An 18,119-nucleotide genomic window follows, 5' to 3' on the forward strand; every position below is an offset into this window, starting at 1 on the left:
TGATTTAACAGGAAGCCAATGAAGGGAAGCTAAAATTGGAGAAATATGATCCCTCTTGTTGATTTTCATCAGAACTCTTGCTGCAGCATTTTGGATCAGCTGAAGGCTTTGAACTGCATTTTGTGGACTTCCTGATAGTAAAGAATTACAATAGTCCAGCCTTGAAGTAACAAATGCATGGACTAGTTTTTCAGCATCACTCCTGGACAGAATGTTTCTAATTTTTGGCGGCCATTTGTGATTGGTTGGGACCGGGGGGTCAGCACCCTTCACTACCTGCAGAGCCATTTTTGCCCTCAGTTCAGCTAAACAAATTTTGTTTAGAGCCACAAAAGTTGCACCTCTCTTTGAAACAAGAGCTTGTTTTTAATTAAAGATCAACAGTTTTTTATATTTAATCAACAGTATTTTAATGTTTAATGCATTTTCTTCAATTGAACATTCGATTTTTATAGCAAATGGCATCAAAATGATGAAAAAGCAAGTCGTTTGCAACCTATTGAGAAAAAGATAATTCATTTATCTATAGTAAAATATTCTATACACCATTATTTTCCTTCTGGAAATGTCATGCATATATTGCAGAACTAAATGCATCCTAAAGTTAGCAATTTTAAATTACCTTTACATTTAGAAACATTGACCAATTTTTCCCCCAAAGCCAAAGCTCAAAGACACCTTTAGGAAGGAAAACTGTTATTCTGTTGAACTTCTTATTGATCCTTTTTTTCTATCATTGATATACGTCCATTGAATTATCGTCCAGCCGTACTATAAAGCAAACGGTTTTTGACCTTTAAGCAACAAAGCAGGTCCCCTTGGTTTTGTGCATGTGGACCAAATATTGTTTTCTGTGCTCCTATCAGTCTACAGCTGCAGGTTTCCAGTTCCATCGCCGTCAGCGATGCACACAGAAGCTTTTCTCATGCTGTTTGTTTGTGTGTCTCAAACAGCGTAAGAAAACCTTTAAATCTTTTACAATTAAATTAACTTCATTGACCGAAAGACTCTTTGAAATATGAAGTATTTGTCACCGTTGTGATAGTATAGCATTCCCCATAATGGAAACCCACAAACATGAAGACATTAACCTTGTGTCTTGTCGACGACTGATCTCTGGGGATTAATGATGATTAGATCCATTAAGGTTTGTTTGCTGTAATAAGGGTGTCGCTCTGGTTAATGTGGCCAATAAAGGGTTGGTCCAAAAGGTGGAGCTTTGGTGTACAGAAGGGCTTTTTGGTTGATACAATGACTGCGAGGTGCTCCAGGTGGCTGTGGCTGCAAAGGAAGCCCACATCATCACTCCTCCACCACCGTGTTTGTGCTGATACGCTGTATTTAGTTTTCTCCAAAGCAGGCGCTGCGCGTTACGGACAAACATCTCTGCTTTGGTCTCTTCTGTCCAAAGGAGCTTCTTTCACAATTCTCGCTCTTCATCCAGATGCAGCTTAACCTAAATCCCGCTGCCATATTCCTTTACGGAGAAAAAGCTTTCTTTCAACGCGTGCAAACAACTCACACTAGCTAAAACGTCATGAACATTAATATTTAATATGCTAATTAAGACCCGAAGAGTTTAATGTGGAGCTTCTGGGGGGTCGTATTTTTTTTTTCTGAGCAGTCAGACATTTTTGGTCTATTTCCAGTTGTGAAAACGATTTTTCTCTGTGTAATGGTGGACTTCAGCATTCCCAGACGGATGTGCTGCAAACAACATTATTGCTCATGTCTTTCCACCTCGACATCGTGTTAGCACATCAGTCGCACCGATGACATCAGTTACTGAGGCATAGTGGACACACTGCAGAAAATTGGTCTGGCATTTGTGGAAGTGCTTCTAATATCTGATTTCTGAATTATTTGTAGTGCATAATTCTAATCCAAAAAGCTGAATTTATATTAACTAAAACAGAAGAGTGAAAACAGGCTAAATAAAACCAAGCCAGTGATTACCTCGTTGGTAAAGGCTACTTTATCAGCCTGTAGGTGCGTAGGAAGACGCTACCAGCAGCTCTCTGGGCCACAGGCACGTTGTTAGAGCTTAGATCATGTTTGAAGCCCATTTGGACCATTATCTGTAACGTTTCAAACCTGACAGTGCAACATTCACACTCACTTCACACCAAGAGGAGCCAGCTGTGCGGATTTAGGAGGTGTCACTTGTGTGTTCGCAGTCTGTGTCGGTTTTCCGAGCGCGGCAAACCCGAAGCAGCGGTTTCAGGATCTCCCTGGAGAGAATGTCAGAGAACTGCTGCTCCTGTTTTCAAACGCCGTCAGCCCCTTCTCAGCCACTCACTGATGCCAACATTTCACTTTCTGGAGTGGCTCTTCACATCCGTCTCATACACATTCTGCTAATGGATGAGTTTGTAACCCAAAACCTTGGAGTTTTCTGCAAGCTACAGTGCAATATTAGAAAGCATTTATTGCCGTGTTCTTGTTTAGTTTGGCTGTCGGTGAAACATCTGGGTTCTGGATCCACATGGTAAAAATCTTTAGACCAAATAGCTTCAGACTTCAGACCACAGACGTGAACACTGGGTCTCTGAAAGATACCATCAGACAAAACGCGATCGGACTAAATTAATTCAGAGAAAGGTTTCTGAGATTTAACAGGTGTCACACCTAATTCTGTAGTTATCTGTATTTTGATTCCAGGTGGCGCTGTTGCTTCGGTTCAAGTTAATATGCTGTCAAAGCACCACTGACAGGCAGTGGTAGAGAAATACTCAAGGTTAGATCATTTATTGGCTCGTATTGAAAACGCGATTGGTCTGAACACGTCTGTGCACTTTATCAAACATAAATGTAAGATGATCAGAGGAAAATGTTAAAAGTAGTTCAACCTCCGCCGTCTGCTAGTTGCAATCTGGACCAGACACTTACATAGATGCAGAACGGGCCGTGCACACACAGCTTTGTACACTTTCTTTAGATTTTAAGGGCCAAGCACGGGCCCCGTGGTTGTGTTGAGATGTTTGAAGAGGGGACAGGCATGGCTTTTATGACCGGTTCCCAGAGAGAGAGAGAGAGAGAGAGAGAGAGAGAGAGAGAGAGAGAGAGACTGCAGAACCAGAGAACCACCAGCACCGCCCCGCCATGTCTGCAGGGCTCACCATACTGCTGCGTAGCGTAGGGAGAGTTTGCCGCAGCCATTCTTCACGGAGAGCTCCGAGAATCAGTCTGGATTAGAAAAAGTCCTTTTGAATTCAAAGAAAGTCTTAATGCAACTTTTGAACCTTAACAGAGTTGTGCAAAACAGCCTATTCCACTGATTTTATACAACCTATGGGATTATGTACAGGTTCCAGGCTTACTAACTGATATATTGGGGGAGGTTTCAGTGTGATATTGATTTAGTAGATTTCTGGTGAACTCGTTTTTTTGCCTTCCTCCTATTTTATAGAATAACAAATATAACAAGCTCACATTAACTAACAGATCAGTTATCGTCTCTGGGAGGGCCTGCTTAACAGACACGATGCTCGTAGCTGCGTTATTCTTTCAGCCAGCTGACTGGCAGTGCACAGCAGCGGGTGCTGCATAGCTGCAGACGATCATCTGAAAGAATTAGAGCAACCCTTTCAATATTTTCACATTCAGATGTCTGATTTCATTTTTATCTCTGGAAAACAAAGAAAAAATGTTTCCAGTGAGCAGAAATTCTTTTTACGTTGTTTTGCTCTTTAAAAGAAAGATATCAGAAACGTGTTTTCTAACTTTCTGCCGTGAGATGTTGGAGGGGATACTTGTAGATGCAGCTTGATGGGTCCAGTCAACCCACCTCCCAATGAGATCATGCTCTGGGCTTTGACTAGGCCCTTTCCATGTATTCATTCTCAGCCAGTCCTTGGTGGATCCACTGGTGTGTTTTGGGTCTTTGTCGTCTTTCAGGGTCCAGTTCTGCCTCCGCTTTCTTTTCTCTTCTCACTTTTTCCAGTAGCTCCCTCTGGAGCACTGTAGAGTCCGTGGTGTATTCAAAATACACCTTTTGAGGCATCTTTAAACCCCAGAGCAGTCTTGTTAGCTGCTAGCATCGTCTTCCTGAAGGCCTCAGCCAGATCTTTGGTTCTCACCATGATGTTCACTCTGACTTCAACAGTCAGAAGCACCAAATGTTAAAAACAGGACGGACCCCCTTCACAGTGCTGCGTAGCAACGTTCTCACCAGGAGCTCCTGCTGTGACACCCCTGAGTGCGATTTTTGTAACTCAAAGTGGAAATAAATTTGGGGGTTGCCAAATTTATTTCTCATCAGATATTATATTTTATACTGGATTTGATAGAACATTTTCAAAGGTCTTTAGTTTTTACTGTTTCAATTGGTTGAATTTCTTTTTTAGTATTATTCAAATTAAATGTCCAAATTTAATAGGGTTTCCTGATTGTTTCACATGACAAAAGATACACATGGATGTCTCCAACAGGCTCTGGTAATCTAAATGCTTTGGATGTAAACTTCTAACATTTTTAGTGCAGAACTTACATCGTCTCTACAGGATTTATTGATAAACCCTGTTTATGACAGTAGTTATTTATATTTTCTTAATATATTTTCTCCGTTTCTGGTCTTCTGTCCATTTCCTTTGCCCATCTCTTGTCGACACTTAGGAGCGTTCTTGCAGAAAAAGCAAAATAAACAGGTAAAAAGGGAAGATACGCCAAGATAATAGTGACCTGACCTCTTTAACTTTGCATGCTGAGTATGATTGAGGCAGCTTTGCAGAATTGCAGCGGCTGGCCCGTTTCCACCAGTTGTTCTGGTGGAACCATTGATCCTCGCCGCTTACACTGCTGTTTACATCTGCACGGCGGCTGGATGATGTATTTGTCAAATTTGTCGCGTCACCGTCACACATTGATTTGACTAAAAGGATTTGTTACCCGCTGTCATGAGAATACATCCCGTCCACCGTGACATAACACAGTGTTATCCCTCATATTAAGATAATCCCGCGGGACAAGCACAAGGTTTACCCTTCTGAAATAAAGGCAGATTTTTTTTTTTTTTGGGTGCTCTGAACAAGCAGAAGGGATTACACTGTTGTAATGTGATTTTATTCACTTTTATTTTGGGGGGTTATGTCTTAACTCGAGCTGCTGGATGGCCCTGATAACTCACTAATCCCTGGTGATAATGCGGCTTTTGATTTAGCAGCAGCAAAAATCAAGTTCTGTGTCCAACTCTCACTTTGCTCGTGTGTGCGAGAACGGCTAAATTCAGCTCCTGGCTCTTCTCTCTCTCCTCACGCCGGCGTTCGGTTTGTCTGCAGCAGCCTGATGACGCTGAGGGACGGCGGCTGCTACCTGCCGCTGGAAGGCCTAATGGACAACATAAACAGTAGATGCATGCACAGAGAAGAACCCCAAGCGGTCCGCTGTGCACCTTAGTAACAGAAGAGTGAAAAAGTAGCCCGTTCCTCTCAGAGCGGCGTCTTATTGGTTAAGCAACGTTCTGTTGCTAGGGAACAGCGTATGCATCGTTTCGGCTGCAGCCAATGGGTGTGGGCGTGCGCCGGCGCTGGGGAGGTGGTGTGTGTGCGTGCGGATCTGCATCAGCAGAGAGGCGAGCGAGATGTGTGTTAAAACAGGTTCCCAGTATACACAAATACTATCTCACACAACTTAAACACACAGCGAGCCCCATGGGGAGCGAGCGCCAGGGCTGAGGCTGCACACGTCTCCAGTCACTCGGTAAATAAACACTGTCCCACTGTTAGAGCAAAACACAACACCGAGCAGACGCGCCTGTTGTTTCTTTTCTTTCCTTTGTTGCATGAGAGGCTTTGGATGCAAACACCTCTGTGTCCACTCAGAGGCTTTCACCCCGTCATCGTGGAGCACAGAGACGAGCCTCTCTGCGTCCCTCTGGCTCGTATTTACACCAAGATGATTCCCCAGACAGCTCAGCCTTTCGCCCATCTACGGCAGCCGCAGTTAAAACGACACCAAGACAGGAAGAAAAACGCTGGAATACTAAAAACGTCTCAACACATAAATAAGAAGCATGTTTCTTGCAGGTTGCCATCGTCCACACTAAAACCCACTCCTTCCTGTAGAAGCGTAGATATTTAATTATGAAAGGCCAGAGCCGGGCTGATTTAACGAAGCAGTGTCTTCAGAGCATCAGTGATGATGGAGCTCTGAACAGGTGTGTGTTTACATAATCTGAGCTCCCTCCTGATCCCGGCCAGCAGCCGAGCTGCTGCGTTTCAGCCGCTCTGCAGTTTATCCGGGTGGGCCGTGCAAAGGAAGCGTTGCAGGTCCGTTGTCAAGCTTGTAAATGAGAAGAGCTCAAATAAATCTCTGTGAGGGGACGATAAAGTTGTATTTCGATGGGGAACAATAAGCCCTGTTAGTATAGTTTTATATTTTCTTCTAAAACATCTGAAGAGGATCAAAAAGGAGCCCAGCGTTACGAGCCCGGAGAAATCGGGGCAAATCTTTCAATTATCACTACACCCCTGAAATTTTAACTCACATTTAAAACCAAATAAATGTAGGTTTGTCTGGTTTTACGTAAAAGCACAAAATACTGACATTAAGTCATGCTAAACCTTTTCTTTATAAGTCAGTCAGAATCACCAAAGTTATTTCTATTTGATGAATGCCAGAATAATAAGATATATAGAGAGATTTTGTAATCTTTTAAATTATTTTCTTCCATTCTTATAGATTATTAAACTGTTAAACAATGTGGGAAAGCCCAGAAGATGATTTATTGGCCTTGTAAACTGTCAATTTACAGAGTTTAGATTATTTGGACAACATTGGTGGATGTATTTTGAAGCAACACCAAGAAAACACACCGTTTCTTTCTTGGATATCCTGGGAAAATGAAATAAAATCTGCCAAAATATCAGGGAGGGGATTGTGGACCTCCACAAGTCATAATTATCCTTTGGTCCAGTTTCCAGATTGCTGAGGCAGTTATAATATCTAAGCATAAACTTCATGGGAGTGTCCGACCCATCATGGTTCAGGAAGGAGACGGGTTCTGAAACGAGTCCTGTACCAGCATGGGCTGAAGGGCCACTCAGAGAGGAAGAAGCCATTACTCCAAAAGCAACAGATAGATGGTCTGGTGGATCTGAAAGGGAGGTGTTGGACAAAAAGAACAATGTTATTAGTCGTAGGAGGAAGGTGAACGCTTTAAAGCCTGACAACGTCATCCCAAATGGGAAGTACGGGGATGGCGGCTGGATGTGGTGGATAAAAATAAATCGTTAGGCGGAAACGATGAGGAGATGAATCCAGAAGTGTTCTTCGTTCCAACAGAACCGCCTAGCATGAAGATGGTGATGATCCAAAAAAAACGTCCTGGATCATCAGCTGGAACATTCCCAGCAGCATGTGAGGCTGCTCTGATGTCAAGTGATGAACGCCGCGGACAACAAGACGACATTTTCAGCTCGTCTGTCCCTCATTTGTAGAAATCTGATTTCTGCACCGATTAAATGATTCCATGTGGATTCTTTCACGGCTGTGAAGATGACGAGATTGAGATGAAGTTAGCTGAGCGTCGTTTGAAATGAGATGATAATGAAAGGCAGTTGGTAGCGCTGTTTGCTTTGCAAGTAGGTTGTGGGTTTGAATCCCGGCCTGAGGTCTTTCTACGTGGAGTTTAGATGTTATCCCTGTTATCTCCCACAGTCTAAAAACACAACTTACATTATTTGGTTTCTCCAAATTGCCCTTTGAGCTGAGTGTGTGCATGGCTGCTTGTCTCTGTGTTGCCCTGTGATGGACTAGCAATCTCTCCAGGCTGTAACCCCCACAATCAAAAATGACCATTGGAGATAGGCCAATGCAGCCAAACACCCTGATAGAGATGAATGGAAGGATATAGGATGATGATAGTCAATGAGGCTCTATGCAATGAATTAATATGCATTTTCAATTCAATTCAATTCAATTCAATTTTATTTATATAGCGCCAAATCATGAAACATGTCATCTCAAGGCACTTTACAAAGTCAAGTTCAATCATATTATACAGATTGGGTCAGATTATACAGATTGGTCAAAAATGTCCTATATAAGGAAACCAGTTGATTGCATCAAAGTCCCGACAAGCAGCATTCACTCCTGGGGAACCGTAGAGCCACAGGAAGAGTCATCTACATTGTACATGGCTTTGCTGCAATCCCTCATACTGAGCAAGCATGAAGCGACAGTGGGAAGAAAAACCACCCATTAACGGGAAAAAAAACCTCCGGCAGAACCGGGCTCAGTATGAACGGTCATCTGCCTCGACCGACTGGGGTTACAGAAGACAGAACAGAGACACAACAAGAGAAACAAAAAAGCACAGAAGCACACATTGATCTAGTAATCTGTTCTACATTAGATGGTAGTAGCAGGTGAGTCGTCTTCTCTGGATGATGTCAAAGTTAACAGAACGCCAGACCAGGTGTACCTACTATGAAGAGAAAAGAGAGAGAACAGAAAGTTAAAGCAGAAATGACAACACATAATGCATAATTGAAGAACAGTAGAACTCAATATAGTGAGAAAATTAGATCCTGATATACTCCAGTAACCTAAGCCTATAGCAGTAAAACTATAAAGGTAGCTGAGAGTAACATGAGTCACTAGTTATAATTCTTGTCAAAAAGAAAAGTTTTAAGCCTAGTCTTAAAAGTAGATAGGGTGTCTGCCTCACGGACCAAAACTGGGAGTTGGTTCCACAGGAGAGGAGCCTGATAGCTAAAGGATCGGCCTCCCATTCTACTTTTAGAGACTCTAGGAACCACCAGCAGACCTGCAGTCTGAGAGCGAAGTGCTCTGTTAGGAACATACGGGGTAATCAGAGCTCTGATATATGATGGAGCTTGATTATTAAGGGCTTTATACGTTAGAAGGAGAATTTTAAATTCTATTCTTGATTTAACAGGAAGCCAATGAAGGGAAGCTAAAATTGGAGAAATATGATCCCTCTTGTTGATTTTCATCAGAACTCTTGCTGCAGCATTTTGGATCAGCTGAAGGCTTTGAACTGCATTTTGTGGACTTCCTGATAGTAAAGAATTACAATAGTCCAGCCTTGAAGTAACAAATGCATGGACCAGTTTTTCAGCATCACTCCTGGACAGAATGTTTCTAATTTTGGCGATATTCCGGAGGTGAAAAAAGGAAACTCTGGAAACCTGTTTAATATGGGATTTAAATGACATGTCTTGGTCAAAAATAACACCAATATTTTTTACTTTATTACCAGAGGCCAGGTTAATGCCACCCAGATTAAGTGATTGGTTAAGAAGTTTATTTTTTGAGGACTCTGGCCCAAAGATTAAAACTTCGGTCTTGTCAGAATTTAGATGCAGGAAATTTAAAGTCATCCAGCTTTTGATGTCATCAAGACATGACTGCAGTCGAAGTAATTGATTGGATTCATCAGGATTTATGGATAAATATAGCTGAGTGTCATCAGCATAACAGTGGAAATTAATCCCATGCTGTCTGATAATTTTGCCAATCGGAAGCATATATATAGTAAAGAGAATTGGTCCAAGGACTGAACCCTGTGGTACTCCACAGGTGACCCTAGAGTTTGAGGAAGATTTATTATTAACATGAACAAATTGGAATCTGTCTGACAGATAAGATTTAAACCAGCCTAATGCTTTCCCCTTAATCCCTACAGTATGTTCAAGTCTTTGTAGGAGAATATTGTGATCAACTGTATCAAACGCAGCACTGAGATCTAACAGGACAAGTATAGACACAAGTCCATTATCTGAGGCCATGAGAATATCATTAGTGACCTTCACCAGAGCTGTTTCAGTGCTATGATGAGCTCTGAAGCCTGACTGAAACTCCTCAAGTAGGTCATTACTTTGTAAATGTTCACAAAGTTGATTAGCAACTACTTTCTCAAGAATTTTAGATAAGAAAAGAAGATTAGATATAGGTCTGTAATTTACTAACTCATCTTGATCAAGAGAAGGTTTCTTAAGTAAAGGTTTAATAACAGCTACTTTCAAAACCTGTGGTACATATCCATTTACTAAGGATAGATTAATCATGTCTAAAATAGTGCCACTGATCAAAGGGAATATCTCCTTAAACAACTTGGTTGGGATTGGGTCTAACATACAGGTAGAAGGTTTAGATGAAGCTAAAATTTTAGATAGCTCAGAAAGCTCTGCTGCTTCTAAACAGTTCAAACACTGCGCAGATTCTAAAGATTCCTCCAATGCTGCCTCACTTACTGAGGACGAGGTAATCATGTTTGGGAGGATGCCAATTATTTTATTTTTAATGGCATCAATTTTATTTATGAAGAATCCCATAAAATCATTACTACTAAGAGCTAAGGGAATGGATGGATCAACAGAGCTGTGGCTCTGGGTAAGTTTGGCAACTGTACTAAAGAGAAATCTAGGATTATTTTTATTCTCTTCAATTAATGATGAAAAATATGCTACTCTAACTCTGCGGAGGGTCTTGTTATACAACAATAGTCTGTCCCTCCAGATTAAGTAGGATTCCTTATGGTGTGTAGAGTGCCATTTTCTCTCCAATTTCCTAACATTGTGCTTCAAGGAACGCAGCTCTGAATTAAACCAAGGAGCCAGCTTCCTGTGAATAATCACCTTCTTTTTCAAGGGAGCTACATTGTCTAATGCAGAACGCAATGAGGAAGTCACATTGTTAGCAAAGGTATCGATTTGTGAATGGGAAGAAACAGCAATGCTGCCATCTACAGGGCATTTCTGCAATACTGAGGATATTAAGAAGGGGACAGACTCTTTAAGTTTTGATACAGCATTATCCGATAAAAATCTACTATAATGGAACCCTCTTTTGGGGGTGGAGAATTCAGTTAGATTAAACTCAAATGTTATTAAAAAATGATCAGACAGGACAGGGTTGTGAGAGAATACTGTTAATTCTTCACAATCAATGCCATATGTCAGAACAAGGTCTAAAGTATGGAGCCGAGAGTGCGTCGGTTTATGCACATTTTGAACAAAACCAATTGAATCTAGGATAGTTTTAAAGGCTACACTAAGGTTATCACATTCAGTGTCAACATGGATGTTAAAATCACCCACTATAATAACCTTATCAGTATTTAACACCAAATCAGATAAGAAATCTGACAACTCATCCAAAAACTGAGTGTAAGGGCCTGGTGGACGATACAAAACAACAAACAGAAGAGGTTTTATTGCTTTGCAGTTTGGATGAGGGAAACTGAGGGTTAAATGTTCAAAAGAACTGTAATTATTAGTTGGCCTGGGACTAATTAATAAATCAGACTGAAAGATAGTTGCCACTCCTCCTCCTCTTCCCACAGATCTGGGAATGTGGAAATTTGAATAACTGGAGGGGGTTGACTCATTTATACTAACGTAGTCCTCTTGTAGCCAGGTTTCTGTGAGACAAAACAAATCAATCTGATTATCAGAAATCAATTCATTAACTAACAAAGTCTTTGGAGGGAGAGACCTTATATTTAATAGACCACATTTTATTATTTTATTTTTAGGTTCAAGGTGAACCATATTGATTTTTATTAGGTTTTTATGATTTGTTCCTTTTAGATCAGTTTTTGATCTGTTAAGTTTTGGCCGTGGGAAAGACACCGTCTCAATAGGATAATGGGTGGGTAACAGTACAGAAGCTGCAGAGAGGTGTGTTAAACTACGGCTCTGCTTCCTGGTCTGGACCCTGGGTTGTCAGCATTTAGGAGAACTAATAAATCCGGCCAGATTCCTAGAAAGAAGAGCTGCACCATCCAAAGTAGGATGGATGCCGTCTCTCCGGATCAGACCAGGTTTTCCCCAGAAAGTTCTCCAGTTATCAATGTAGCCCACGTCGTTTTCTGGACACCACCTAGACAACCAGCGGTTGAATGATGACATGCGGCTAAACATGTAATCACTGGTCAGATCAGGCAGGGGACCAGAGAAAATTACAGAGTCCGACATAGTTTTAGCAAACTCACAAACCGAAGCAACACCAACTTTGGTGACCTCTGATCGGCGTGACCGGGTGTCATTACCGCCAGCGTGAATAACAATTTTGCGGTATTTACGCTTATCCTTAGCCAGTAGTTTTAGGTAGGATTCTATGTCGCCTGTTCTGGCCCCTGGTAGGCATTTAACTATGGTCCCTGGTTTCTTTAGTGCCACATTTCTCATTATGGAGCTGCCAATAATTAAGGTCGGCTCCTCGGCGAGATTGTCGCTCAGAGGGGAAAATTTATTAGAAACGCAGACGGGTTGGTGGTGATCTGGGGTCTGTAATCTAGAGCTATGCTTCCTACGAACCGTCACCCAGCCAGCCTGGTTACCAGGCTGCTCGGGTGCTACTGCTTTAGGTTCGCTACGTGAAGTTACTCTATGCGGCTCCGCGCTAGCAAAAGAGCGGCTATCAGCTGGTTTTTCAACAGCACGGAGCCGGGTCTCCAATTCTGACACCCTCGCCTCCAAAGCTACAAAAACACTACATTTATTACATGTACCATCATCACTAAAGGAGGCAGAGGAATAACTGAACATCTGACACAGAGAGCAGCAGATAGGAGACTTAGTCAGAGCCGGAGAAGCCATTATGAGGCTAAGGCTTGGCTAGCGCTAGGCTAACGCTAGGCTAAAGCTAGGCTAACGCCCTATTATCACGCCAAAGAACAAACCGTGTGAAACACGAGGAGTTCCCAAACGTGATGAGCAGCCACAGACAATGTTTTAAAAGTGCTTATGTTTGGAAACAGATGTTACAGCAAAGAGGTTTAAAGATAAAAAGCGAGAGAGCCTGGAGCAAAGCTCCGTCGTTCACACAGCAACAACAGGAAGTGACGCAATACGCCTTACCGCAAACAGGAAGTCCGCCAATCAAGTCATCGAGTGACTCACGCTGTGTCTCAGCTGTGTGTCATCTAAAAACTGTGAACTATCTGAATAAAAACTAAAGTTGCAAAGTTAGAAAGCCTAACATTTGTGTCCCTGCAGACATGTTGGGCCACAGCCTCACTGTTACTTGCAGAAGCATCATGTTTCATAGTGAACCTGACAAAACAGCACCACAGAATGAGTTTGAACAGCAAGCGAGCGCCGGAGAGTGTGAGTCTAAAACATGGTCAGATGTACGTCCAGTCTCTGCTCTCGTAATCACCTCTGACACAGATCTGTGATAAGCCTAACACCATGGTGATCAGCAGAAACCTTCTCAGCAGCCACGGTGGACGGGACAGGTTCGTCCACCACAGTGTTGCCCTGATGCAGCTTCCCAAACGTCTGCGGTGCTGCGCTGAGTCCCAGTTCTCATCTCCCTCCGCGGGCTTAATTAAAACAACAGGTCCTCTGCAGATAAATCCTTTATTAAGACCAAAAATGTATTTAAAACAGGCTGGGTAAGGAGGAAAGTGATAAAGTCAGCAAGCGTGCTGGACCGCGGCGCGGACAGGTGAGCAGGTGGTTGGAGAGGTTGCTGACAGCCCGGGTCGTTGGGGTGAATGCTCAACGACCCGGGCTGTCGGCAAGCATCTGCTGAGAGATCTCTGCACAAGACATCCCCTTTAGTTTATCTTAATATGCAAAATGCATCTTTTTTTTAGTCCTACGTTTGATGAAAAATGAAGCTTTAAGGCAAGCAGGTAAAGTCGATGGATAGAAATATTTTTTGTTTGATTTTATGAGAGCTATTTATTATTTTAATGCGTGTATATACTCCATTAGCATGGCATGCACTGATTTGGATCTTGCTGTAGTTTTCCTTTACAGAAACAAATACTAATAAGTAATTTAAAGGATCTATCCCTGATTCTGAATCTTTTGGAGAGAAGTTTTGTCGTTAGACGAGACGAAGGTTGTGCTGTTTGGCCACAGCGGCAGGTAGTATGACCGGAGGAGACGAGGCTGAGAAACAATGGTGGCTTCAACACGCCCGACTCAAATATTAGCTCACCAGCAGAGCTCTGCAGAGCTTGGCTAGATACTGGGGAGGCAGTTCAGCTTTTTGATGCATGTAAAGGGGGAAAGAAAAATGTAAAAGCTGCAGGACCCTGAAAGATGGCAGTTTGAGAGCACTGCCAACATCTGGAGATCTCAAACACACAACGTGTGGTTTCAGTATGAATATAAAACACTAACATCTGCCTTATTGAACATTTCTGCAACGTGGTTAAGAGCCAAATCAATATGAGGAGACAAAGCAAAGAAAACAAGCAACAATCCTAATCCAGCCAGAATTACAACTAAAGATTATTGATGGCCATAAAGGTTGTGAGGTCGAGCTAAGAGTTTAATGTTTAACACATTTAGTGTTTGCGTAATTTTCTTTAAAATAGCATGTTAAAAACAAAAGTTGATTTAAGGTGCTTTGCAATTCAGATAAACGGTACAAACAATAAAGTAGGAAACTAGCAAGGATAAGGTAGATTAAATACCTGTTAGAGCCTACCATATGGAAAAGATATACATAAATCTTATAAAGTTTGTATCTATTTAAGCTGAAACTTGCATGTAATGCTTCAGACAGTGAAACCGGATACAAGATTCTTTGTAAATTGATAAAAAATGAAATGATATGATTTGGCTTCATATTCTGCTTCCATCAAATGGTTTTCAGCATCGATTTAAATGATTCAACTCTCTCAGCAGTCCGGATATGAAGCGGTAGCCAAATATTAGCGGGGTGTATGCACATATATGAGCCTGTCTGCGCGGATTAGAGACTGTCCACAATAAATCCTGAGTATTACAAGCCAAAGGTTTTATTGGAAGACTGAGCTATCCAGCTATTTAACTAATGTGATGATTTATACGACGCAGTGCCTGTATGCCGAGAAAAATTGCTCCTATGAGGAAAAAATATATACTTTGGATATATTTGGAGCGGTGAATGTAAGTCTGTTTAACACTGTAACAACTGTGAAACATAGAGTTGGAAACATCATGCTTTGGGCCGGCTTACTGCCACTAAATTCATGCATCGCACAAAGTGGATGAAATATTAGCCAGAAGAATTACGTCCAAACTTCTCCCAGCTGTACAACGATCCCTAACAAGCACTAAATATGAAATAAAATCGATAATCCATGCTGACAACCAGGTTCTTATCCCAAAGCCCCGCTGCAGGTCTGTTGAAGGTTTCTGGTGTGTGTTTAAAAGTCGGCTCTGTGAAGGAAAGCGACCAGTTTAAAGGAAGAAGAAGAAGAAGAAGCTGGTATTTGGCAGACGCTGGCTGATGGCTACAGAAAGTGTGTGCGGTCGAGGGGGCGGCTTCATACGAAACACTCATTTTACACATTTTATCTTAATTAAACTTCAAGTGTTTGCTCTTAAAAACCCGTTACAGGTGTTTGTCACAGGATTATTCCAACCTGAAGGGAAAATAAAGGTTCTAATGAGACACTAAAAAGAAAAAGTGAATATGGCATTCATGGATGCAAACTGCTGACCTCAAACAAAGACAGCTTTCTCTGGATGTCCTTACCGCTAACACCTTCTCCTTTCTCTCCTTTCTCTCTCGTCTCTCTCTCCCACGCAGGCCTACAGCTCCATCCTGGTTGCCATGGTGATTCTGCTCAACATCGGAGTGGCTATTTTGTTTATCCACTTTTTTATTTAAAGACGGCAAATCTTTCGGAGTCAACCTACCTATGCTAGAAACACTACCCAGTCATAAGAGTATTACAGCAGACCCGCTGGCCCTCCGCGTCCCGGCTGACAGCAGACCCGGACCAAGGAGGGCTCCAGCGTCAGCCGGGCCCAGCCGGGTCCAGCCGGGCTGGAGGAAGAGCTGAGCCCAAAGAACGGGACCGGCGGGTTGGTCCAGGGTCCTCCCTGAGTGGAGGCGGTCCAGGAAGCTGGACCCGTGTGAGCTCAAACAGAGCCGAGGGGGCTGAGCCGGTTCCGACCCTCCAGGCCAGCCGACGATCAGACAGGACTGACGGACTTTTTCATTGTCAAATCATAGTTTTCAACAGATTTGTAACTTCAAAATTTATTTATGGACTTTTTTTTTTTCTTCTCATGTGCAATACGTTGATGGTTGTATCGTTTATTTTGCACCCCCCCTCTCCCCCATCCACTCTATAAACCTCCTGCCTTGAACGTCCTCCGCCGGCCCGACTGCTGTTACTGATGGTTGGGGCGGTGTGTGTGTGTGTGTGTGTGTGTGTGTGTGTGTGTGTGTGTGTGTGTGTGTGTGTGTGTGTGTGTGTGTGTGTGAGTTCTCCAAGGAGCTGAACTGCATGTCATACCTCTATTGTCACATCCAGCTACAGGTAAAAGGTACCAGGTGCACCCCCCCAGTCAGAGGGTGGAGATCCCTTTGAGATGAAAGATTCTTGGACAGGGGGAAAACTGCCTCGGGTCCACGGTGCCTTGCAAAAATATTCAACAGCTTATCAATTCAATTCAATTCAATTCAATTTTATTTATATAGCGCCAAATCATGAAACATGTCATCTCAAGGCACTTTACAAAGTCAAGTTCAATCATATTATACAGATTGGGTCAGATTATACAGATTGGTCAAAAATGTCCTATATAAGGGAAACCAGTTGATTGTCCAGACAAGCAGCATTCACTCCTGAAGAAGCGTAGAGCTACAGGGAGAGTCGTCTGCATTGTCCATGGCTTTGCTGCAATCCCTCATACTGAGCAAGCATAAAGCGACAGTGGAAAGAAAAACTCCCCATTAACGGGAAGGAAAACCTCCGGCAGAACCGGGCTCAGTATGAACGATCATCTGCCTCGACCGACTGGGGTTACAGAAGACAGAACAGAGACACAACAAGAGAAACAAAAAAGCACAGAAGCACACATTGATCTAGTAATCTGTTCTACATTAGATGGTAATAGCGGGTGAGTCGTCTATCACATCACAACGATTAGCTGGAAGGCATTTTATTAGGGTTTCATGTGGGAGACCAACACAAAACCTTTACATGTACTGTGGAGCAGAATCATACCTGGTTTTTAATCTTCTTTTATATAAATAGTGTAAAAATCTGAAAAGTGTGGCATGCATACGTGTTCAGTCCTCTTTACCCTGACATGGTTAAATCAAATCCAGCGCTGCCAACTGCCTTCAGATGTCTGAAAGGTAAATAGAATCCAACCACGATTAAACAACTTAAATCTGATTATAAATGCAGGTGTCCTGCTTCTGGACCTCAGAGGTTCTTTAGAGAACATTAGAGAACAAACTGGAGACAAAGGAGCCCAGCTGACGGGTCAGGGAGGAAGTTTTGGTCCAGTTTACAGCAGGGTCAGGTTCTACAGAACCTCCCAGAGTTCTGATCATCATGTGGACCTGGAGAGAGGATGGACCACCTGCAGACCTACCAGGACATGGACGTCCACCTGGACTGACAGGCTGGACCAGGAGAGCTTTGATCAGAGAAGCAGGAGGACCATGGTGGCTCTGGAGGAGCTGCAGAGATCCACAGCTCAGGTGGGAGAATCTGTTAAAAGTAAAGGCTATTATTTGTGCACGCGATAATTTTGGTCTTTATGGAATATTGTCATGCCATTGCTGAAAGAAGTCCCACTTGCCAAAAGTCATGTAAGGTGCTGCTAAGACCAAGTTTTCCTTTTTTGGCCCAAATGCAAAGTGGAAACCCAAATGCACTTCTCCCTGAACACTTAGTCTCCACAGCGAAGCATGGTGGAGGCAGCATCATGCTGTGGGGGTGATGTTCTTCAGCAGAGACAGCAAAGCTGGTCAGAGTTGATGGGAAGATGGACGGATCTAAATGCAGGACAATCCTGGAAGAAACCCCGTCTGATTCTTCTCAAGACTTGAGACTGGGTTGGAGGTTCAACTTCCAGCGCGGAGCCTAAACACACAGCCAGAACTACAATGAAGCATTTTAATGGCCCAGTCAAAGTCCAGACCTGAATCTGTGGCAAAACCTCAACACTGAGGTTCAAAGACGCCTAAAACGACTGAGCCTGAGTGGAGTTGGCAAAAATGTCAACAATTCAAGTCCTGCACCTTTTAGGGTTATTTCTTTTAAACGTTTCTTTAGAATAATGTATCACAATCAGGCCCCTGTTCTATTGTTGGCCTCTCACATAAATTCCTAATAAAATCCAGCTCAGTGATATGAATGCTTCAACAACCCACTGTTTAAACTTTGAATGACAAAACTG

General features: G+C 42.7%; 1 protein-coding gene across 1 annotated transcript in view; it reads left to right on the plus strand.

The window, feature by feature from the left end:
* jph3 (junctophilin 3) overlaps positions 1-16,074 on the plus strand; it is a 65,357-nt gene extending 49,283 nt beyond the window's left edge. The window contains exon 6 of the mRNA XM_012862950.3: positions 15,505-16,074. Within this exon, the coding sequence (XP_012718404.2) occupies positions 15,505-15,585 (81 nt within the window). The 3' untranslated portion in view covers positions 15,586-16,074. The remainder of the gene's footprint in view (positions 1-15,504) is intronic.
* The last annotated feature ends 2,045 nt before the right edge of the window (positions 16,075-18,119 follow it).

Source organism: Fundulus heteroclitus, chromosome 2 (genome assembly GCF_011125445.2).
Source record: "Fundulus heteroclitus isolate FHET01 chromosome 2, MU-UCD_Fhet_4.1, whole genome shotgun sequence".
Taxonomy (NCBI): Eukaryota; Metazoa; Chordata; class Actinopteri; order Cyprinodontiformes; family Fundulidae; genus Fundulus; species Fundulus heteroclitus.